This window comes from Psittacula echo, assembly GCF_963264785.1.
Source record: "Psittacula echo genome assembly, chromosome: 12".
NCBI lineage: Eukaryota > Metazoa > Chordata > Aves > Psittaciformes > Psittacidae > Psittacula > Psittacula echo.
In genome coordinates, this window is record NC_137747.1 from 6,118,297 (window position 1) to 6,142,053 (window position 23,757).

The 23,757-nt window shown below is 47.6% G+C and overlaps 1 protein-coding gene across 6 annotated transcripts in view; it reads left to right on the forward strand.

Annotated features, from left to right (window-relative positions):
* The window catches only part of DLGAP4 (DLG associated protein 4), a gene marked incomplete at its 5' end in the record, with an annotated part of 51,976 nt that overhangs the window by 23,143 nt on the left and 5,076 nt on the right, over positions 1-23,757 (forward strand). For 4 of the 6 annotated variants that reach the window (XM_080627564.1, XM_080627565.1, XM_080627563.1 and 1 more), the window contains 2 exons: positions 21,885-22,246; positions 23,559-23,650. In XM_080627564.1, the coding sequence (XP_080483690.1) occupies positions 21,885-22,246; positions 23,559-23,650 (454 nt within the window). Of the gene's footprint in view, positions 1-21,884; positions 22,261-23,558; positions 23,651-23,757 lie in introns of all 6 variants that reach the window. The other 2 variants (XM_080627567.1, XM_080627568.1) reach the window with 1 other exon arrangement.

Below are 23,757 nucleotides of genomic sequence, written 5' to 3' on the forward strand. Positions count from 1 at the left end.
GGGGTGCAGTGGGGGATGCCCGGCACCGGCGTGAGGAGACCTCGAAGGGGGTTTGTCACGGCTGCTTGAACCGGTGACAGCGCGTCCCTGGAAGCCTGTGGTTGACCCGGCCGCGCTGCTGGCCCTGCCCGGTGCCCGGCCCTGCCCTTCCTCCCTCCTGTGTCCCGAAGCAGGCCCGGCTCGGTCACAGAGCGGCGGCGGCCCCCGAGGCCCCGGCCCGCGCCGCTCCGCTCACGCCGCCCGCGCTTTGCGGCCGCCGCTCTTTGCAGCAGGCCGTAGGGCGAGGTAAGCGGCCGGGCCCGGGTCTTGAACCTGCTCCTGCTCCAGGGCCCCGCTGCCGCCTGGGCCCCGGGCCAGGAGCGCTGAGCCGGGGCCGCTGCGGTGACCGAGGCGGTGCTGCGGCTCTTGCGCTGATCTCGCGGCCGGCCTCGGCCGGTGCGGGTGAGGGCCCCTTCGAGCCCCGCATGGGCCGTTCCAGCCTCGCTCACGGTGGAGCGGGGGCGCTGCTCCGGTGAGTGACACCGGCGGAGAGGGAACCGGAGCGGGCCCCTCCTGCTCGGCCCGCTGTGCCTGGGGAGGTGGCCGGGCTGGAGGGGCAACGAGCTGCCAGGCCTGCAGGAGTGCGTTCCTCAGCCTGTACCTTGGGTGTTAAATACAGCAAGTTCTAACAGGCAGGGATGAGGTGCTTCGCTTTTCCCCTCTTCAAACTGCTGTGCCCAGTCCCCGATAGCAGTGGATGATGTCCCACCACAGGCCCAGAGCAGTTGTACTTTCTACAACAGCTTCCCCAGCACACAGCTCCAGTGGGGTTCATGAAGTTCCATGAGCTTGCTGTGATGGAGCAGAGATCAGACTAATGAGGCTGCCTCAAATCAGAGGACAGAACGAGGCCAGCCATTTGAGCTGTGGGTGTTGTGACAGCGGTAAACTTTGAAGCACTGTCTGCTTTCTTCTGGCACTGCTATTTGTGAGCTTACCTTTGATTTATTTGTTTCAGGGCTCTGAATATCTTGGGTGCTGGAGGAGGCAGCTCTAAAAATAGCTTTAGAAGCTGGTTATTGCCAGGGTTGTTATTTCTGCTTCCCTCAGGTTTCTTTCCCTTTTGCAGCTGATGTCTCTTCTTAGTGCTGCAAGGCCTGGCTCAAACAGACAATCATGTTTCCTGCTCTCTCTGAGCTCTTGCTCTGTTAGAAAACATGCTTCGGGTAAGGGTGATGGTATGTTCAGACAGCAGGTGGATGTGATTGCGGTTCTGGGTGAATGAGCTCATGTACCAGGAACACCAGGCCAGAATGAACTGAAGAAAAGTGAGCTAAAGCCTATTTGCAGAGTAGAAATGTAGCTTGTGAAAGCTAGAGCTGCTTGGGTGCTGTCCTGCAGAAGGAGGTGTGCGGGAATGTGAGCATCTGGTGGTAGTGATTTGAGGAAGTCCTGGTGTCCCGTTCCTCAGAAGCGTGCCACAGGATGGCTTGGTGGATCCTGGCAATAACCCTGGTCACTGTTAATGCCTTAACTCAAGTCCTGCAGTTGTGTGTGAAATAATTGAGCAGGCTGAGGTAGGAGCCTGTAGATGTGTAGTGTATGAAGGCTCTTGCTGGGCTGGATTGTGACTGAGAGCTGCTGCTACCACAGCTGAGGGTACCTGTTACATCTGCTTTATGCGAGTTCTCATGGTGTGATGCTTTTCAGCATCACTTCTTTTCAAGTTGGCTCAATTAGAGTTTTAGCCAGCTGTGCCCCTTATCACAAAACCTGATGACTGCCCAGACTCTGCATGCCCAGTATTAGGGACCTCTGTTGTGTTTCCCCTGTCAAGAGTGACATGCCTTTCTTTCCCATTGAATTGTAAGAGAGGAACAGAGCAGCTCTGGGACTGCAGCAAGTGCTTCCTGACTAACAGGCACTGGAGGGTGGAGATCAGTCAGGGAGCCAGATTTGGCTTAATATGTCCTCAGCAGCATGGTAACAATATAACTTATATTAGCAGAGACTGCTCCTCTATATCTGTTATTGATTTGCAGGTTGAAAACAACATGGCTTAGATAACTAGAGGGTCCAAATCTTGTTCATATGACCTATTTCAAATCCCGAGTGTGTTTAATAATCTTTGAAGGTGGAGTGTTAGCTGGCATGAGTCACTGTGGATCAGTGGTCTTGGGTTGGTTTCTTTTGTCTCTTCCCCCCACACATGCATGTGATGCTAATTGTAGCAAGCTGAAAGGCACTTAGGAGCTTTACTTGAGTGTGGTGGGCTGAGAAGCCTCCTAAACGTGTGGGCAGGCTACAATGGAAAGGAGAACTTGTCGTGAGAGGGGAAAAAAAATGATCTAGCTAGATCCCAGCGGTAAAGAACAAGCTGTGCTGGGAAAGAAGCAAATGATATCCTGGGTTTTCCAGGCTAGAAGGGATTCTTTTTATACTTGGCCATGCTTTGGGGGTTTTAGGCTCACCTGGCAAACTTAAAAGCAAGGTTTTTATTGTGGAACGATGTACTTCTACAACGGCTTCTCTTATTTCTGTCAATTACTACACTTCCAACCACAAAAGACCTTTCTTGTTCTAATTGGCCTCCTCCTGTTTGGATTAATCAGAGTTACTCTGTCACCATGGAGATGATCGTGATGTCACAGGCTGCAGCATCGCTGAGAGGTGGCTGGGAGGCAATTCCTGATACTCTCCTCATCCCATCCAGCCTGGTAATCAATAGCTGGGAGCACAATAGGTTTCAGGGGTATAGAGCTTTTAAATGAGCCTGAATTACAGCTGTGATTTTAAGGCTGCTGCTTCAGAAGTGATGATGGAAGAGGTGTAATATAACCACTTTCTTGAAACTACTTTCACTGCCCTGTCTCTTGTTGAGCTCACTTACTTGAAATAAATACATGGCAGGAAGCCCAAAGTCTCCAGTTATTGCTGTGCTGCTTCACTTGAGCCCTGTTAACAACCAGTTGTGATGCTACAAACCCGAGTACCCACTCGGCTGCATTCCAGTCACACCAGGACAGGTTCCAGCTCCTGTGGCTGAGTACCAGGTGTACTGAGCCTGTCTGTCTAGCCCTGCCATCAGTCAGAGAGGCTGATGTGTCACCAGGGTGGCAGCTTGAGGAATGCTTTGGGGTCTCTTGCCTTTCCAACACTTCTGAGGCAGTTGTTTCCACTGCGGGAATAATTAAACAGATAATGGGGTTAACTGGGCTGCTGAGAGCTATGAGATGAGATCGTGAAAGTCAACAGCATTTGACTTGTATGAGCTCGGAGATGGTAACATAGCAAAGAACTGGGCTTCTTTCTTGGCTTAATTCTGCTCTTTGCTAAAATGCTGGGAATTTGCTGCCTGTTTCCTGAAACTCATCACTACAAAGACTTGTGTTTTGCTCTATGGGGTCTCTCCCATGCATTAGTCCTCAGCTTTATCCGTTTTCTTGTATGGGGTCTGTTTGAGAGTATGGCATAGCGTGCTTGATGCCGTGTCTTGAGCTGTAACAGCCTGCTCAAATATTAACTAATGGGAGGCAGGATGCTCTGCAGTGCCCGGCTTAGTAAGCAGGTAGCTAATGCTTTCCAATTTGCCTCTTTTGGTAAAGGGGCTTTGTCTTAGCTATCACAGCAAAGCATGTAGTCTTTAACACTTCTGTCTGTATTAGTCTGATATTAGGGAGGAGGCATTTGAATTGTCCCTGTTTGTGGGGTGTATCTGGAGCTCTCACACTGCTGGGTGCTGCCCCCCCTGCTCAGCAGGAACCTCGTGCACTGCACCTGCACGCTTTGGCTTGGGCTGCTCTGAGTGTAATCTATCAGGGCTGGCACTTGCTTGGCAAGCACAATAGTACATCTTCTCCCTTGTGCCTTCCTTGTTTTAGGCAGCCTTGTATTCAGACAAAAGAGATAAAATGTCATGGAATACGGAAGCTGAAACAAGCTGACTTTTTCAGGGTGAGAGAAATTCCTGGCTGTTTTCCTGCAAGGATCAAAACTGGTTTTCAGCAGTTCTGCTGACAGACTCCTCTTCCTAATTTATCTTGGGAACTGCTGGGCTTTTAAGATGAAAGGCTAGATCAGCTCATAGCATGGAGACAAAATGTGTCTCACTTTGTTCCCTTAGAACCTTTGATAATTGTCCTGCTTAGGGAGCAAATGTGACTAAAAGACCAATTGCATTTGAATTGTGTTTATTTGTAGTGCTGTTGATCTTAAATTAGCTACCTGTCTGGGCAAAGATGCTAACCCTGCTTTATAACCAGCATTGGTTAAAAGCTGTACAGGGTGGGAAATGTTTTAGTTCTCTCCTAACACTGGTCACTGATTGCTACAGGCAACCCACACCAAGGCTACCTGACTCTTAAGACTTCTAGCACTGGAGTTACTATAGAGGAGAAAATGAATGCAGAAAGGTCTAAGATTGAAATTATTTAGGATATTTATTAGTTGGGATGCAGATTTCATTCAGGAAGAGTTAAAAGCTCATCTATAAATGATGCATGGTTTGTAAGCTTAGGTATATTTTTAGCATGCTTTCGGTTTTCGGTGTGTGTAGAAAACTACCTTATCTATGGGAAGGGTAAAACGAAGCTTCCCTTACTACAGCAAATCAGCTAATTGCAAAGTATTTGAGAGTTTCCATTAAAGGCTATGAATAGATTGCTTCCTAGAAGGAAACTAGTCCTTCTGAGACAAGCCTTCGACTTGTGGGCTAGTCTAAACATTGTTAACTCCAACAAATTCCTTTATTACATGAGCAAGTTGCTGTGAAATGGCTTATTCTTTCACAAAAAGGCTCTGCATGGAATTCCTTATCCCCTAAACTTGCTTGTGCCCTGGGGGGGTTAACTGGGGGCAATTCTGAGGATGAGTCCATGGTCTGATATTCTCAGTTGCTCTATTCTTCTGCCAGTGATGACTTTTGGCAGGCTTGAATGCCAAGTGCACATCAGATAATCTGACCACCATATGATCTTCACTGCCAGGTTCCTTCCTGCAGTCCTTGTAGGTTTCTTGAGTCCCTCAGTCTGGCTTGGTTGGCATCTGTAATGATGCACTTGCAGAACAAAACACGGAGGTGCTAGCCAAGGTAGGCCGAGTGCTTGAGGATGGGAAGAGAAACAGCAAACCTAGTGTCTTGCAAATGAATGTGCTCTTCTCCTGAGTTCTCTGAAATTTAGGCATAAGGGCAGGTACCTGTCATTCAAACCAGTTTTAAAAGATACCTTTGTAGAAGATGGTCACCTATAGGATGGTGGACAGCATCCAACTTGCCAGGGAAGAGCAAGTGGGCACTTAAGGGTAAGCCTGCAAAACAGATCTGAGATATTAAGGGAAGTGGCATTCCTGCCTGAAAGATAAGGTGGGAAAATTGTTGTAAGTTTGCCTGGGCATCTTTCCAGCACTGGAGTTTCAGGTGTTCTTTCAGCAGCAAGTGCTTGTGACACCAAGTGCTTGTTCAGATTGTAAGTCAACAGAGTGCATCCTGCAAGCCAGCACCTGGAGATGAAAATCACTTTGGTTTGTGTGATCTCTGATAAAGACTTTGAAACTAGAGCTGCCTGATCCTGTAGCAGCAGTGACCATGTATGCTTGCTCAAAGGGAAACAGAGCTCCTGCAGACCAGAGATGGAGGTTAACAAAGTACAGATTTGTGTCCAAAGCAAACTTACAGAGCAGATGCTCTTAAGTAAATGACTAAAAGTGAAGTTACTTAATGTGTGAGAGCCTCAGGTTCCCATCAGGCTAAGCTGCTATGCTTCAGAATGACAAGAGTAGGACTTCCTTCTTGGTGTGTCTTTACCTCTTGATAACTGCTGGTCAGTAAGTGGCAAAAGATGAGAGTCCTGCTGTTTGCTTTAAACTAAAATTTGCTCTTTAAGTCTTGTCCTTTGTTTCCTAACACCTCAGCAGAAGGAAGATACATTGATGAGCCAAGGTCTGTGCTTGCCTAGGCTCTGCGTGCTCACATGGAGCACTGCTTACTGATGCGTTGTCCCATGCAGGGGAAACACAAAGTGGACAAGGGTGGCACTTGGCTTTCAGTCTTAAAGCTCTCCTTGTGCAGCCAGTAGTGACACACTTTGAGGATGTGAATCACTGCTGTGTCAGTGGTATTTGCATATTTTGGGCAGACTTGCTGCACTGTGGTTTGGACGACAGTGAGAAACTTTAAAGATGGAAGGGAAGCATAGCTGGATAACACTGCCAGACCAACTCCTCGTGCTGAAAGCCGAACTGTCAGTTCAACAGTGTTAAAACTGGTCCTTAATCCTGTTTGCAGGATTACAAGCAGCTTGTGAACAGCTAGTAAGTGGGTTTGCAAACCTGCACACCTGGCCACAGAGGCAGTGTGACCTCCTGCAGTGTCCCCAGGAGCCACCACTTGTGCTTAATCTTTCATGAACAGGTCTGTGCTGGTTTAAGAGAACATATTCATGCTGTGCTGTGACAAGGACAGACCTGTGCTCATGTATTGTCTGCTTTCTCCATGCAGCTGGCTTCTAGCTACTAGCAGCCTTTCTAACTTGAAGGGACAGTGGATGCTGTTCAGTTGGCCTGTTATACTGAGGTTCTCTGAGCCTGTTCATCCATACTGCAGCTGATGCACGCCAGCCTTGGCACTGCTCTTGATTGAGTGTGGCTGCTTCTGGCTGTGTAGTCTTGGAGTTTGTCTTGTGTAATGCATCAAGGTCCAGTGAGCAGGGTCAGTAGGCTGCTAGTGGAGCGTCTCTTGCTGTGAACCAAGCGCTGCAGCTCTCAGCTCTGTGGGCTGATGCTTTGGTTGCTGTTTTCCTGCATCTCTAAGTGGTAAAGATCAGAGCTGGGGTTTTTACACAGCTACAATCACAGATGGAGGAAAGAAATAGTCCAGCGGTATCTGCCAAAGGGGGAACTTTGCATGTTCTGCAGGGAACTTGTACATATGGGAAGTCTGGTCTCCACAGTTTCAGCATGTTCCAGTATCTAAAAACTAGAGTTCATTTTTCCTCTTATAGAATCATTATAGATGAGATTTAGGAATAAATTTCTTAGCTGGCTTGATGGTGAAGTCTCATTGATAAAATGAGTGAATTTCCTTAGTAAGGAGTGTCTGATTAGGGAATTTTCCTGGTATTGCTAAACACTGCCAGAAAACAGGTTGCTTAATAACACATCTGAATTGGTACTTGGTAGCCTGTTGGGTGCCAGGACCACTGTTCCCAGAGATCCTGGAAATGACTAAGTTCAAGTGCTGTGATTGCAGGTCTGCACATGCTCCTTAGAATGCAGTTGCTAAACTGTTTGTGTCTGGAGTTTGTGGTTGTATTTTTTGCCTTGAGAGGCAGCAAGTGCTTGTTGCGCACCTTGTCAGGCTGCACAGAGGTGTCTGCAGCACTCACTAGCAGGAAGAAGGATGGAAGGGGGACAATGAGTTGTCTCGATGTAGGGAGGCTTACGCTTAGTTGTTTGGGGTTTTTTAAAGTGTAATGTCCCTGCAGTTTCAGGTTGTACCTTTTGTTTTGCTCTTGGGTTCAGTTCAGTTTGTTGTCTTTTTCCCTGGCACCTTCAAACAGACAAATGAACAACCTCCCTCTCTGTTGAGGGGCTGAACACTCAAAATGACAGCGGAACATGGTGGGATGGAGTCTGACTTACACCTACCACAACCACACTGATAGCTGTCAAGTTTCAGATGCAATTATTATTCTTTGCCATTGCTCTTTGCACTCTACTGCTCTCACACAAACATAACTAATAGAAACTAATGACTGTTCTGATACTGATGCACAGAGGATGTACATTGTGTATGTGAAATCTAAAAGAAGTGACAAAACTTTAATGTTTTGAAACTTTTTGCATCTAATATGCAAGAACCAAAGCCTCAGGCAGGGGCTGCTGAATTAAACCATAAGGCAGTTCTTGCCTTACATTCCCGAGTGCATTCTCTGATAACATCCTGGACTTGGGAACTTCAAGATCATTTGCTTATTGGAACCTATCTCTAGCTTTAAATGTTCTTGTGCTTTCCCCTGTGTTCAGAGTGCTTCATGCATGACAAGGAGGGCTACTGCTGCAATCTGGCTGGACAGGCAAAGGACAGAACATCCTAGAATGTAACTTGCTGGTGAAAAAAGTAGCAGTGTGGTAGTGAGAGGCTTCCAGTGATGGTGCAAAATCAAACTCTGTTAACATTAAATCATGCTCCTACTTCAGGATCACTGCAGAAGTGAGCAACGAGAAAGATGGGGCTGAAGTCTTTCAGACAGTAAACTGAAGGGTTGTAGTTTAGATGGTGATTCTGAACTTCCCAATGCATTCTTGACAACTCCCTGAAGTTGTGTGTCTCTGAGTGTCTGTGTGACCACCCAGTGTGTGGTCTTGGGCAATAACTGGAGTTTCGGGCTGCTCAGCACAGTGTGGTGGGGAATTAGGAATCACTGTAAGAGGGAGGTGGCAGGAAAGGGCTTTGGCTCTGGCCTGCCTCTGTAGCACTGCTTTCTCTGCTCCCAGCTCTGCACTCTGCTGCTGTCCCTTGGCTCTCTTGTAACACTCGTGTCACACTGAGCAATGTGGTCACAGTGTGGCTGAGTTCATATTCTCTGTTGTGCTGCACATCTAATATTGTGCTTCTATGTTCAGTGTGTCCTTTGATATCACAGGTGCCAATCATGGTCTTCTGTCTCATACACACTGACACTTGCGATGTTAACTTGTGCAGAAGACCCTACCTTTCATGTTGCTCAGTTCATTGTTTTCATGCTTTTTGGTGCCTGAGCAAGCTATATGCAGCTTTTTAACCCACCCAGAGTAAATGTCTCCCTGGTATGAAGCCTGCCAGGGCAGACAGATCATCCTGAAATCAATAGGCTGTCCTGGCATAAATTATGTCAAAGTGATGGCCTGCTCTGTGTGAAGTGACTCACTTGTGTTGTTACACCCTTTCCCCAAGGATAAGGCATCCCTGCTACAGGGAGTAGCTTGCACCAGGCTCTATAGCAGTTGAGTCAGATCTCTTGTCACTTAATGTAATTAAGTTAGCTGTAGCAATACCTCCTCTTAACTGTCCTCGTGGTTGTGACTGTTAGTAGCTGAAGTCAGAGGGAACCATCCCATGGTACCCAAGGGAGATGACACTTGAATTCTTCCAGGTGTCTTGCAGCATAAGCTGCTGATGTTGCAGACTCATGGAAATTTACTGATGGAGATGATGCAAGCTGCTCAAAGCTTGCCGCTAAATAACCTGTGAGTGTTGTGCTCCCTCTCAGAGCCTGCTCACACTCATGTTCCCATGGTTAGATAACTGGCTGTGCATCTGTTTACAAAACAGTATCCAAAATAACTTGTTTCTGTTTGTTTCCTCAGCTGTATCTGCATCTTGGTTACAGCTAGAGAAATGGAAGAACTGAATCTCTTGCTGAAAAGGGGTTGAACTCTTCTTCCTATCATTGCTTTAATGCAAAGTTGTTTTCACCATCTCAGGACTTTGGTTGGTATGAAGTTTGTCTGTCTGCTGGCATTTCATAGGCATCCTGGGTCTTCTGTATGTCTGGGACAGTAACAGAGCAGCTTTACATCTCTGTCTGAAGATTGGATTCATTCTTGGTGTGATGACCATGCTGAAGATGCTAGCCCTAGCACATGGGGAACAGTACTTGTGTAGGAAGGGCTGTCCGAGGCACTCTTTGCTTGTCTCCCTGGAAGTCAGCAAGAGGATGATCCTCATTCAGCTGGTGCTCAGATCCTCACCAGAGCAGGTAGAGCAGGAGCTCCATAGTCAGTGATGGGGGAATGGTCCCCACACAGCTCTGTAAGTGGGTTGCTGCAAGGCTGGAATGTATCAGCCCCTCTGACTGGGGGTTAACACACAGTGCTAGCTGGAGCAAGCAGGAGAGCTTCCAGCTCTTCCCCAGGTTCATGCGATTAGATGACAATAGAAATCAGACACTTGAAAATTAAATGCATGTACTTGGTGTTGTCCCACCTCTTCCCTTGCCACAGGACTGTTAATTTGTTTTCAAAAGCTCTTCTGGTTGGCTTTGGCCTTTGAAAGGCTGTTCGGGCATAAAGGAGACTTTTGCTGTCATGTAGAGACAGAGCTGAGAACACAGTCTCCTCTTTAGATATATTGAGGAGGAAAGCTAATTCTTGCAGTGTGCACTCGAGGTCTCCATTAACCTGTGCAATGGGAGCAGTTTCAACACCCTCTTCTTTTAGCTTCTTGACAGCACTTTTCCCTGCTGGATCATTTTCTTGCTGACAGCAGGTTCACAGCGTTTCTCCTGCTTGGCTGCTAGCAGCTGCACAGAGGAGATTCCTGGTACAGTCATCCTTGTCCACTGACCTTCATCTGAACCCTGCCTGAGATTTCTGAGCAGCTTTCTTCTGAGGGATGGACCTTTGTGGTGTGTTGTTGCTTCCTATGATTATGAAGTATCTTCAGTCAGTATCTAGTACTTTTGTCTTAACTCTTTGGAATGGCTGAGACCCAAGAAACTTGACTGGGTAAGTCTTCCTGTGAAAGTGTGGCTCTGGTACATGTACAGCCTGTGTGTTGTCTTGAAAGTGCTTTCCAGGAAGACATAGAAGGGATTGGATTGGCTCCTTTCCCAGTCTGGGTGTCATAGATATCAGGAATGACCCTGAGCTGTGCTCTTACAGGTGATGCTGGGACCACTGAGGTGTGTATGTGCTGAGGGTCTGTGCTTGGGGCAGGTCTGTGGTTCAGACTGAAGTGCTGAGGACAGAGCAGTCTCCATCCCAGTTGTGTCCCTCCCTTGGAGGTGCTGCTTCCTGGTGTATCTTTGCCATAATCTTCCTCTGACTGATGGAGAATCCTTCTGGCAAATGAACCCCTGGAGCAGACGCTTAGAGACCTGCTGCTGCATAAGCTCTCCTTGACCCCGAACTTCCTGTGCCCCACAAATTAAGTGCTGCTCTAGATTTGCATCTCTGTAATCACAGTTTTATTTTTGTCTGGTGGTTCTGGTTTTGTAAGGCCACATAAGGTGAAAGCACTTGCTGGACTCACCCCTGAGCAGCTGACATGGTGCCAGTCTATGCTGGGTAGCCAGCGCAGCTATGTCCTCAGCAATCCCTTTGAGCTAAACATGGCAAAGGCTGAGTTGGTGACTGCCCTGGAAAGCACTGCACCCAAAGATCAGCATTTCATTTGGAAGGGTAAGCTGCTGTTACTATGAATTTCATCCTACAGCCAGTCTTGGTGTTGGAGAACTGGAGGGACAAGGAGTGGCTACTTGAATGCAGTTGTGTTTCAAGCTTAAAATTGTTCCCTGGCCAAGTATGGGGAGATGGCCAACAGGAGAAATAACTCCAGGCTTGGGTGATCTTCAGAGTGTCTGGTTTGGATTTCCAAAGGAACATAGAGGTGGGATTTATCACTGAGATGATAACCCTAGTGTCTGTGTGGGAGCAAGGTCAGGCCACCTCCAGGCACTTCTGCGAGGTGGCTCCTTGCTCCCAGGAGCTATTTGGAATGTCTGAGCTGGTTCTGTTCAAACCCATTTTGTCTTTGGTTGTGTGAAGTCTCTGCAAGGAACAGTTTCAGCTTGTTGGCTCCATCCAGCCCTTGCAGGTAGAACTTCTGGGCTTGTACGATTTAGAGTTGTCTTCAGCCTCTGTGCTCTGTCAGCTGCCTGAATGCTCAGACTGTAGGCAGGGGCTGTGGCAAAAGGAAAGAGATGGATATGGACATGATCAGCAACAGTCCCATCACCTGCTTGCTGAAACCTCTGATTGTATTCTCCAGAGGACTGGTACGTGTTTGGTAGGGTTGTGACTCTGGGGACCTCTAGCAAAAAGCTCTATAATTTGCTTTACAGAACTTTAGCTTTAGTAAGCTTCTGGTATGAGAAGCAGGACTTGTCCCAGTGTAGCTGTGACATTAGTTTTGGTACATGCCTGATGTTTTCTGTCAAACTGAGTCCAGCAGATCCTGTGTTTTATCCATGGCACCAGTTTAGGTACAGTTTAGGTTACTCCATAACTGACAGAAGGATTCTGTGCTTGTTTGAAGCAGGGGCTTTGTAATCAACTGATTTTTGCACTGCCTGTTTGAGTGCAAATGCCTGTGACAGCCCTGAGAAACTGTTGGATGTGCCAGGAGAGGAAGCTGAAGATGAGCAGGAAAATAAAGATCGTGGATGGGCTTCTTTCAAGGCTAAACAAGCCAGTGTGGAAATCCTGCTCATGCCATACATTTACAGCTATCTGGATAAAGAATAGCTGGGGTGGTGTGTCTTTAGCAGTCTCTCCTGAAGGCCCATCCAGCACTCAGGAAGGTGACTGTGTTTCAGCAAGGAGTTCACTCCTGCTAACCTGTCTCTTGCTGGAGTAACTTCAAACCAGTCTGTCTCAAGATCATTCTCATCACTTTCCTCAAGCCACTCTAAGTCAGTGGTTGCTTCCTCCTTCGCACCCTGTCACACTAACCTCTAATATCAGTGCTTCACCTGCTTGTTGTATTTAGTGTTTCCAGGTGGAGTCCTGGGAGGAAGCTTCTTGGAATATCCTGCAGAACAGCTCTAGGATCTCCAAGTTTGGTTTGGGTGATGTTTCTTTTGTAGCTGGAGCTATGTACAACTGGGAAGTTGAAAGGAGCGAAGGGAGAGATCACTCCTTTGGAAACAGGAATAAATAAGCAAGGTGAGAAATGAAGCCAGGAAGTCTTCTGGCACAAGTTTTCAAGGCAGGAAAGTAGTTTGTTCTGCAGTTGAGCCAGGTTCCTGAAAGCAGCAGGGGATGCTGCAGTGGCATTTAATGCTTTTGGTGGAGACTGGGTTTTACTGTTAACGCTCCTTGGAAGGCCAGGGATTCATTGTGCCAGATCCTGAATTCCAAACAGCAGGACAGGTCCTGAGGGTGCTGTGGCAGACCAAATGGCATGAGAACAGCATAACTGAGACAGTGCCTTGCATTTTGCTGCCTATAAACTAAGTCTGTTAAATAGATGTGGTGGGGCTCTTCCCCAGCCTCTCCCTTGTGTCCCTTTTCTAGTTAATAGTCTTAGATCTTCAGAGTACCTTTATGGCAGGTTCTGCAAGCTGGAGGACCAGATGAACATGGGTGTGGGTGAACAGGTACTGCGCACATGAATCCAGACCTTCTGCTACCCATATTTGTGGCTGAAAAGTGGTGGTTTGGGCTCTGCACTTTAAAGATTACAGAGACTTCAGTACTGAGAACCAGGAACTTGGTGTTTTGGAGCCTCCAGTAAAAGCAAACCCAGTTGTAAAGATGATGACTCGTTGGTAGCTTGAAGCTATTTAGGTCACAGATATAAGTGCCTCAGATGTGCTTGGAGAAGACTCAGTTCCCACTTGGGATTTGTTGTGCTCTTTCATTTCAGAGCTGGAGCCTGGACAGTAGCTCCTTTGTCAGCTGGCATGCTTGATTCCTGAAATGAAGTATTCCAGAAAGTGCTGGGTTTATTCCGGATACCCCCTCCCTTTGGAGGATGGCAGAAGGGACTATTGTTCTGCAAGTGCTTGTGATGTTTCAAATTCTTAAGAAATCAGAGCTGAGCGCTCTTGGCCTGTGGGAGAACAGTGTGCTCAGCATCACTGGGGACATACACTGCTCTTTGCATACCTCTGTGCTTAGCTAGTGAGAAAGTCAGCTCGGCTTTGTGATACCCATAGGTTCGTTCATCTGGGAGCATTCAGAAATCCAAGCAATGATAACAGCTCTGCTTTCAAAAGCTTCCTAGTACCCTACCCAAAAGGATTAGAAGGTTGGAATATTTGCTTAATTGCCTGCTCCAGCTCTAAGGACTTGCCTTGCCTCTTCAGATCAATGGGAGGTTTGCAGTGCTGCCTGTTCTGGTTGGTGCAGCACTAACCACTGTCTCAAATGTAATGCTAATGAAGGAAAGGAGGGAGCAACCTGCTCTAGCCTTTTCTGTGTTGGTTCATGTGATACTTTTTAATCTTGTAACTAATGCCATGTTAAACTGTGAATATGGAACAGCTTTCTCTAACATGCAAAGCTTGTGCCTCAGCCAACAGCCATTTCCCAGCAATTTTGACTTTGATTCTTCAGCTTTAGCATAATGTTGCCACATCTTGGTTTGTACATACTTAAGGAAGGAAATAGCTTCAATTGGATCTGACTATTAAAACCTCCTCATTGTAGCTTTGAAGATGTAAATCCTGGGTGCTGGCTGCCTGACAGCAAACGTCCAAGTGGAAAGACAGTTTTGGCTAAGGGTTAGGTTCTTCTAGGCTGGATGAGCATGGGAAGATATCTGTTCAGCCTGCTGCTTTCCCCATCTTCCTTGCGCTGAGGCCGCGTTGCATTGTCTCCTCATCTGCTGACACATGTGCTTCTCTGGCCCTGTGGGTACAGGGTGGGGTTTGTTTTTAGCTTACAAAGAATTTCTCGTCATCTGGGTGTGGAGAGGGTTTTTCATAATGTTCTGGCAAAACCACCTCTGCTGCGCCTGGTGGCATCGCTGATGCCTCAAACAGCTGGGATATCGTCCTGGGAGAGAGTGGGAATAGCAGATGCCAGCAATTCCCTGTCTGGATCAGGTAAAATTTGGGATGCAGTAACTGGAAACTATGATAAAAATCTTGATGCTGAATGAAGTGATGGAGAAATCAATTCTTATCCTGAAGTTCTTCAGCAGCAATGGTGGCAATTTCTAGATGATCTAGGGTAGGCTAAGGAATCACTGCAGCTTCTGTTCTTGGGGATGAAGCAGTCCCTTAGGAGCCCCACTTATACTGGGGGAACTAGGCTATTGCTGACACCAGTGCAGGCCTGTTCCTGTTATCACAGTCTGTGTTGACAAGCTGCTGGCTGCCATCAGTGTTTTCAGCACCCTCTTGGCCAGCTCTTCTGTGAGCAGTGTTTAAATGGTTCACTTAAGTAATGGTAACTCATCCATGCTGCTTCCATGAGTGTCTGTTGGTGGGAACATGCCAACATTGCCTCAGCAACCGTGCAGTTTCTGCAGAAACTTCCTGCTGTTCCCCAAGCACCACAGACCCAAACTCATGTCAGTGGCCTCAGATGCCCAAAAGCTTTAGGTGTAGTTCTGCAGTACTGGAGCTCTTTGTGTTCCTACAGCTGTAGAAGGGTACTGGACAAAAAGTGAGATGGGTTTCTGGTGGCCTTAGAGGATGGTTCCTGGGCTGAAAGGAAGGTATGTGGGGAAGTACTGCAGCATAACTGTGCTGTTTGTACCCTGCCTAATGGACAAATTCCCCTTTCTGAAAGGGCAAGCAGTTGGGTTGTTGCACTTTGTGCTCAAGATGCAGCTTCCATCCTGTACGTTGAAAGCTTGCAATGCGTCTCCTTTGATACATGAGCAAGTGCTTGGTAATGACTTGATCTTGTGCTTTAGTGGTCAGCGTATCCCTAAAATAGCAAGCTCAAGCTGCTGAGCTTTGACATAGACAAGAAGAGGCTTGGTTTACCAAGTGGGGCTCCATGGTTTCTAGCCATATGGTTTCGACTGGGTGTGACTTTGTGGAGGTGTGCTTAGATTCCCTGGACTTCTGCAGTGACAGAAGCGAGTTTAAAGCATCTGCACATGCCGTCCTCTGAGTGATGTGGTGTTACAGAAAGTGATGGCAAATGGGAAGGATATTTCCTGCAGTGCATAATGAGCTGGTGGAACTCACTTCTGCAGGATATTCTGGAAACTGCTAGCTTGGAGAAAAACTAGTAAGAGCTGTCTAATTACACTAGCTTTCCGAAACACTTTGAAGATTAACGCTAATACCCTCGGTGCACTTAAAGGTGGCTGTAGAAGTGGGTAAGTGAAGGATTCTCAGTCATTCTTTATATGAGTGTCTCCTCTAAACACCTAACCCTGGTCCATGCAGTTTGCCACTTTGCAGAGGGACAGCAGGTTAATTAACTTCCCTTGGTGGGGCAGGGAGAAGGAAAGCCTCCTGTGAGCTGGTGGCACTGGCTAATTCATGTCTGGTTCCTACTTAAGTCCTAAATTCATGTATATATGCTGCCAGTATCCTAAGTAAAACTTGCAGAGAAATTGGCATTAGAAGAGTGCAGAGACTGGGCACTATGGTGCACACAGTGCTCTGTGGGCTTGGGTCCCTTTAGCTGTGCTGCTTCACATCTCTTGGTGTATTAAGCTCATTGAGTGTTAGCCCTCATTAGTGAGGGTGTTGAGGGAATAAGCACAGCCTGATTCCCAGTACAGAGCAACAGCACGCTGAACTGATGGGCCATTCCCTTCATCTCCTTTGTGGAAAACTGTGTGTGCCACCAGTAAACGTGCAGTGAGCTCGTAGGTGAGAGGCTGGTGGGGGCCCTGTCACTGGGGATCAGGCACCCCCACCCTCAGAGCTGCAATTCTGCTTCTCCTGGGACCACACTCATGGCTTTTTTCCTCCCAGTGACTTCTTGAGGTGAGATGGTTGCTTGTGGGGGTCTCGGTTCTTGCAAATGAATTAACATCTTGGGCAGGGAGCAGAAGGGAATGCTTCCTTAACAGCACCGTGCTGGACTGGAGCCCTGCCTGAGTCCCACAGGACAGATGGACAGCTTGCTGGATGCGCAGCTGTGGAGCGGGGTGGAGTTGCCTCCAATGTGCTTTAAAACCTGTGCTGAAAATGGCTTTGGACAGGGCGGGGAGAAATTCAGTGTCTCTTCAGATACAAATAGAAGCCCCAGTAATAGTTGCTGCAGATGGGTTTGGGAGTGGCTGTGGCTGGTGGTGTCTGTCCTATCTGTTGGGTCCTTACTGTAAGGCTGAATCTGTGCTGCAAGGGGGAGATGACCAAATCAGAATGCCAGCAGTGCAAGATAAACCACAGCATTCTTGGGTGGTAGCATCTGATGCCTCTTAAATTTGTGACCTTCTCCAAGTGGCCTTCCCAGTGTAATAGTTTTCAGTGTATAAGTACTTACAATTTCTCTGCTCAAACATTGCTTTGAATTACAAATCAGAGCATCTCCAAGAAGCTCAAACTTCTGGTACATTGTAAAATACAAAGTCCCTCATGTGAAGAGATCCCAATACTCAGGTTTTCCTTCACTGGTGAAAGGTTTCTGCTCACACCCAGTGTACAGATACGGGTCTCTAATGAGAAGTCCTGAGCGGCAGAGCGCTGCTGCCCTTGCCTGCCCTGTGCAGTCCACCCAGCACAGTTACTCAATGCTGTTAGTTAATGCCGCAGTTCACCCTAAAGGCATCTCGGTCATGGGTGACCAGAGAACACAAATAGTGGTGGTGCTTGGGAGGAGCACCTGGACCATGCTCTGTGTGACTTATACACAAGCCAGGCTATGCTTTTCAGCTCTGTGATTATAAGCAAACAGCAGGTACAGTAAGCAGAGCTGAGGGTTGTGGGGAGCTGGTGAAGTGCTAAAATGTTCCTCCTGGTTATCAGAGAGCTTCAGAAGGGTTTTGCTGGGCTGGCTGCTCTTGTAGGTCTCTGTGGAGGCAGTGCACACATTGGGCTGTAAGGTGGATGAGCTGCTCACTCTGGGATGGTGCTGGTGTAGGCTGGAGCTTAGTGGAGTAAGGACTGTGGCAGGAGGGTCCACAGTCTGTCCCCAGCTTAGTAACATATTTCCCTGTTGGGCACCTCTTTGTCTCTATGTACTATCAAGGTGAGATTTGTTCCTTTTCAAAGATGAGTGCTACTAAGATTTATGAAGGGAAGGCACTGAGGGAGTGGATATTTATAGCATTTCCATGAACAGTCTCTTGAAATGAAGCAGCCATGTAACGTGGCTTTCCAGGAGCGTGGTTTTGTTTAAGCAGTGTAAGACTACTTCTAAAATTGCTTTGGTGCTCTAAAGACATTAATCCTTTCAGAGCAGGAGGTGGCATCTTCACAGGGATTCCCACCTTTGTCTGGATGGAAATAGTTATTTCTTGACTAACAAAATTCAGGTAGGTTTCTCATCTGTGCCTCTAGTGCAGGTATTGACCTTCAATCTGCAGAATGCTCAGACAGCTTCTAAATAGGCCAACTATGGCTGCATCAAAAGGAGCGTGACCAGCAGGTCGAAGGAGGTGATCCTGCCCCTCTACTCTGCTCTCGTGAGACCTCACTTGGAGCATTGTGTGCAGTTCTGGTGTCCTCAACATAAAAAGGACATGGAACTGTTGGAACAAGTCCAGAGGAGGGCCACGAGGATGATCAGGGGACTGGAGCACCTCCTGTATGAAGACAGGCTGAGAAAGTTGGGGCTGTTCAGCCTGGAGAAGAGAAGGCTGCATGGAGACCTCATAGCAGCCTTCCAGTATCTGAACAGGGGCTATAGGGATGCTGGGGAGGGCCTCTTCACTAGGGACTGTAGTGACAGGACAAGGGGTAACGGGTTCAAACTGAAACAGGGGAAGTTTAGATTGGATATAAGGAAGAAATTCTTTACTGTAAGGGTGGTGAGGCACTGGAATGGGTTGCCCAGGGAGGTTGTGAATGCTCCATCCCTGGCGGTGCTCAAGGCCAGGTTGGACAGAGCCTTGGGTGGCATGGCTTAGTGTGAGGTGTCCCTGCCCATAGCAGGGGGGTTGGAACTGGATGATCTTAAGGTCCTTTCCAACCCTAACTATTCTGTGATTCTATGAAATACAGGTTTGAGGAGGCTTATCTGTTTGGCAGTGGCTATGAAGGCTAGAAACTTGCTTTAGTGGAAAAATAAGGTTGGAAGTGATTGCTGTGAACTCATAAAAACCAATGAGTTTCTGTATTGTCTTCAGTAATAACTGTAACTGTGGATCACTTACTTGGACTCTACAAATAAAACATTCCATGATATGGTATAATTTCAGCCTTGAAGTGTTCTTCGAGTTGATGAAAATCAGAGGTCAGGCTGCTTGGAATGTGGCTGTTCCAGTTCCCTTTGCTACTGAAAGCTGCTCTAAATGCACCTCCTTCCATGAGACCCTGGGGTAAACATGGGCCCAAAGGCATGGGCCCAAAATCTCTGAGGGGATAATGCCAATGATGGTGGTTCTCACTTGCTGCAAGATTACTGGGTTATTTCACTTGACAAATGAGGTTGTCTTGTAATAGGAGAGACTATTTCAGAGCACGTTGCTTTATGCATGAGGAAATGTCATTTCTTCAGCTCTTCCTAGGGAGAAAGGAGGGATGCAGGGAAGTGACAGCAGTCTGAGTCCTGCTAACATGTTTGAGGGCAGCCTGACTCGCCGTCACAACTGACTATGGCTTGGAGCCTTTGAGGTAATTTAACCAGAAGAAGGATGGCTTGAATAGGTCCTTGAAGTCACTGGAATGATTAGAAATATCCCCAGGCTCTACTGAGTCAGCAACAGCAACAGAATAACTGGGCACTTCATGCTAGACACACACTTGAGGGCAATTATGATATTTAAATCTAAACCCAAATACTTTGGCTCTGATCTTGGCAGTGCTGGCAGGCAGTGAGGTCAGCACAGTCTGGTGGTGTTTGAACAGGGGCCTCCTAAGGTGACACTTGATTTAATATTCTTTTATGACTCCTACGTTTAGGCTTTCAAGAAGCAAATGCCTGGCTCTTGGGAAGCAGAGGGAGAGGATCACAGCATGCCCAGGGGTCAGGAGAGCTCTCCAGGCTAACACTGAAACACAGCTCCTCTGCTGGGGCTGCATCAGTGAGTATTGCCTCAGCCCTGGAGAGCAGCTGTGCAAGATGCTAATGTGGAAGCATGCTGCTTTCTGAAAGTAATTATGCAAGGAAGACTATAAACAGACATCCCTGCCCCAAAAATCAATCATCCCCAGCACAGCCGTGAATTCTGACAGCTTGCTTAAATAAGCCTTAGAAGATCCTATGAGCTGGAAGAGTCTAGTGCTGCAAAGCTGAAAGCTTAAGTGAAACTTCCCCATTTTCTTGCTGTTCTGCACCTTTGTGGAGTGTGGCTGATGTTCACAAGTGAACTTAGCTGATGGTGCTGTGGAATAAGGTGTGTACCTGCTCCAGTGCCCGTGTGGGTTGTGTTCCACATCATAGCACAAGCTGATTTTAAAATATAATAGCCTATGACCTGCAGCAGCTCCAGAGCAGATCCATGCCCTATTGAGCTGTAGCCCTTTGGAGGGGATAAGTCAGCAACTGGAACACTCCACACTGGTGGGTTTGACCTCTGAGCCATGAGGGCACACTGCCTGCTCTGATGGTCCAGGAGCACCTCTGTCCTAACAGGAATACCGGGATGCTCTTGGCTGCCTCAATACCTTGTCTTTTCCCACAGATAGGAGAAACACTGAAACTTAGGTCAGAGTTGTGTTGAGGGAGAAGGGCAGAGTGCTCTAGGTGAGCTTACTCTGACTTTTGCTTTTGAAACCCATTGTAAGATGTGGCTTCTGGGTTTGCTGCGCAGTCAAAAGTCTCTGGTTTACGACTGCAGAGGGCTTCAGTGGGGTTAATTTGCAATTGCACTAATCAAAGCATCCCCGGTTCTTTAAGGCTTACGATCTTTGTTTCAATTGCAGTGTTTCTTGTAGCCACAAACTTGGTTTTACGGTTTCCATAGTCAACCCTTTGACCACACGTACATTAACAGGAGCCATTATTTTTTTTTGTTGGTACTCTTAATTTCCTGCTATTAAAATGTGATGCTCTTCAGCTGAGCTGGATGGCATAAAGGGGTCCACAGGAACAAGGCAGGAATGCTGCAGTTTCCCTCTGTATATAGAGCAGCTCAAACACTATTCATACTGTCTGTTGGTATGTGGAAGGATGAATTTGGATCTAGCTGATCAACCCTGAACACCACTGATTGTCCCCAGGAAACTGCTGCCTTTCTGTGCTCATGTGCTGCCCTCCCCTTGTTTTGCCTGGCTGCAGTGTTCAATATCAGACAGCAATTGATTTCCTTTCCCCAATTACAGTGCTGGGGATGTAAACAGCAGCTGGGAAATCTGAGCTGTGCTCCTGTTAAACACGCCAGCACCACCACGGCACCCCTCCAGCACCTGGGTTCTGGGTGCCATGGTGTCACAGAGGCTTGCTGTTAGGTGGGGGGACCACGGGCAGCTGGCATTCCAAGTGCTCTCCGTGGGGAAGAACAGAGGCTGTGTGGACTGGGAGACAAGGTATTTAATTGTAGGGGTATGTTTTCCCCACTGACAATTTGTGTGACTCTTGCTTGTAGATAATGGCCCTCTGGTACGGTAAGGCAATGCAGCAGCTTGAGTGTTCTCTGTTTTGGTGGTGTAGCCATGGCTTATCAAGGGTTGCTCTGTTCAGGCTGTTTCTGCACTGCACCATACAAGACAGGGCTTAAGACTTGGCTTAGAAGTTGCCATAGCTATGGCAATGAGAGAGAGTCATTGAGAGAGCCCTGGTACAGTGACTGTGGGCACTGCTCGTCCATGGGGTGCTCAGTGGCTGTTCACTTGGAATGCCAGCATATTTTCCTTTAATGCATAGCAGCAGGGCTTTAAGGTATTTCACAACCATTTGTTCCATCAGCATCTAACAAACTTTATGGCTTCTTTCCATTTTTGTAGGAAAAACCACCACCCTGCTCCAGACACTGAAACTTGTCAACTGATGGGACAAAGAGCTGAGACACTTGGCTGTGTTAGGACACTAAAACATAGGGTTTAGCCAAAGAAAATTTCCCCACTGTGGAGGCTTACACCTGCCAAACTCTGTAGCATTCTTAGGAGGCTTTTCTATTCCTTTTCTCCATTTCCAGCCTTTCACACATCATGGTTTTCCTTTTAACTTCTTTTGCAAGCTAGCTCTGGCTCTGCCTTCTGCTTCCCCTTATGCTTTGGTTTGGGTTACCAGTGTGAGCTGCTGGCTGTAGGCTGTTTCTGCATTTCTGCCTCCAGCTTCTGCTTGGAGGCTCCTCTTGGATGTTGTGACTGACCTGCTTTTTCTTTCTCTCTTGCTGTATCTCTCTTTTTCTCTCCCCAATCTGTCTTTTGCACTCTCTGTTCTCCCTACCTCCATTCCTGCAGGTTCATCATGCCTAGTGGCATATAAAAAGACTCCACCTCCTGTCCCACCGCGGACCACATCAAAGCCGTTCATCTCTGTCACTGTGCAGAGCAGCACTGAATCGGCGCAGGACACCTACCTGGACAGCCAGGACCACAAGAGCGAGGTGACCAGCCAGTCAGGCCTCAGCAATTCCTCAGACAGCTTGGACAGCACCAGGACACCCAGTGTGACGAGGGGGAGCGTTGTGACTCCAGCCAGAGACACTCCTGAGTTACCTCAGAAAAATGCAACTTTGAAAAGTGACAAAGGGACTCTGACCAGCGAAGAGCCTAAAGTGGAGAATATCCCCAAAAGAAAGCTGTCGTCTATAGGAATACAAGTATGGAATAGTTTGTTTTCCTTTGTCCTAAGGAATGTCCTTAACCCATCCATTTAGCGTGTGCATTTTGTGTGACCAGGTGTGCAGCTGAACTCAGAGTAGTGACAGAAACTAACTGCCTTGTCAAACTAACTTCCTGTGTTCCTGGGGTGAAATACAATAGAAGCTTTCCATGACAGACCAGAAAGAACTAAGTTCTTTTCATATAAAATGTTTCATAAGGCAGTGGGACTCTGTTAACTGGGTGAGTCCCTCTAAAGAGGCGTTTTGCTGCTTCTACACCTGTGCTCTGTACTTAACATCAATCTGCTCCTTGTCCGTCACTGTTCTAGGGACAACTCTTCTGAGAGGTGGCCCCTTCTACTTGACATCCATGTAACATGGGCTGCTGCAGTGCAGAATGGTCCCAGAACTGCAGGCAGGAGAGAACAATTCCTTGCTGCTCAATTCCCAACAGGTTGCTGCTTGTTGGAAGCATTTAACCGTGGAAATCAATGGAAATGAGCTGTTGATCATATAGTCAAATGAGAACCCACTGAGTAAATCTATGCTTTAGTCAACAAACTTCCGTCATCTGCGATTGTCCACTCTTCCTGTGGACAGATTTCCCAGTTACAGGTGGCTGCTGTGAGCACTTGGGCAAATCCAAATGCGGGTTCTGGGCTTTGAGCCACCACATGTGTTTATGCTGAACAAGTTCTCCATTGGCTTTACAATAAGGCTAGCTAGTCAGTTGGGTACATGCGCTAGCGAAGGCTTTTCTGCAGGGCTAGTGAGGCAAAATACATGCTGAAAGGGCAGCAAGGCAAGAGAACTTGCATTGGAGAGGCTGGCTGCCTTCCTGTCCCCTTCCTTTTCTGAGCTGGTTCCCCAAACACCTGCCCCACAGCCTGGGTTTCCTTCTTAAACCCTTCTAATCCTCTTATCCAGAGCTGTGAAGGGTGTCAGTCTCTGGGACAGAGGAAGCTGGGCTTTGCTGTCAGTCTCAATCATATCACTGACCTCTCTTGAGTCTCTTGGCCTTTGCCCATGTCAGATACCCATACAGTTGGCCCATACCCAGTGTGCCACAGCTGAGCAAACAGCAGTGGGTGGCAGAGCTGAGGGCTTTAGAGCAGGTACCTAGCAGGACTGATGCTCAAGTGGAGGCCAACCTGAGCAGTAGCCTTGTGCCTCTCCTTAGAGACCCCTCCAGTTGGTGTGTGGTGTCAGCATGCTCTGTGTGTGTGTGCAGCACTCCTGGTCTACTAATGTGAATTCCAGCAGCAAGTTCTTGTGTCTGTTTTTGTCTGTATTTTTCTTGTTCAATAAGGTTGACTGCCTTCAGCCAGTGGCAAAAGAGGAGCCTCCTCCACCAGCCACCAAATTCCAGTCCATCGGGGTACAGGTAGAGGACGAGTGGCGGTAAGTGAAAGGCGCAAGCTTTTGTAGTTTCCCTTCTTTTCAATTGTGCTCCCCCCACTTTTGCTTCGACCTTCTCCCCTTCTTTGTTCCAATATGAGTGGTGTTGA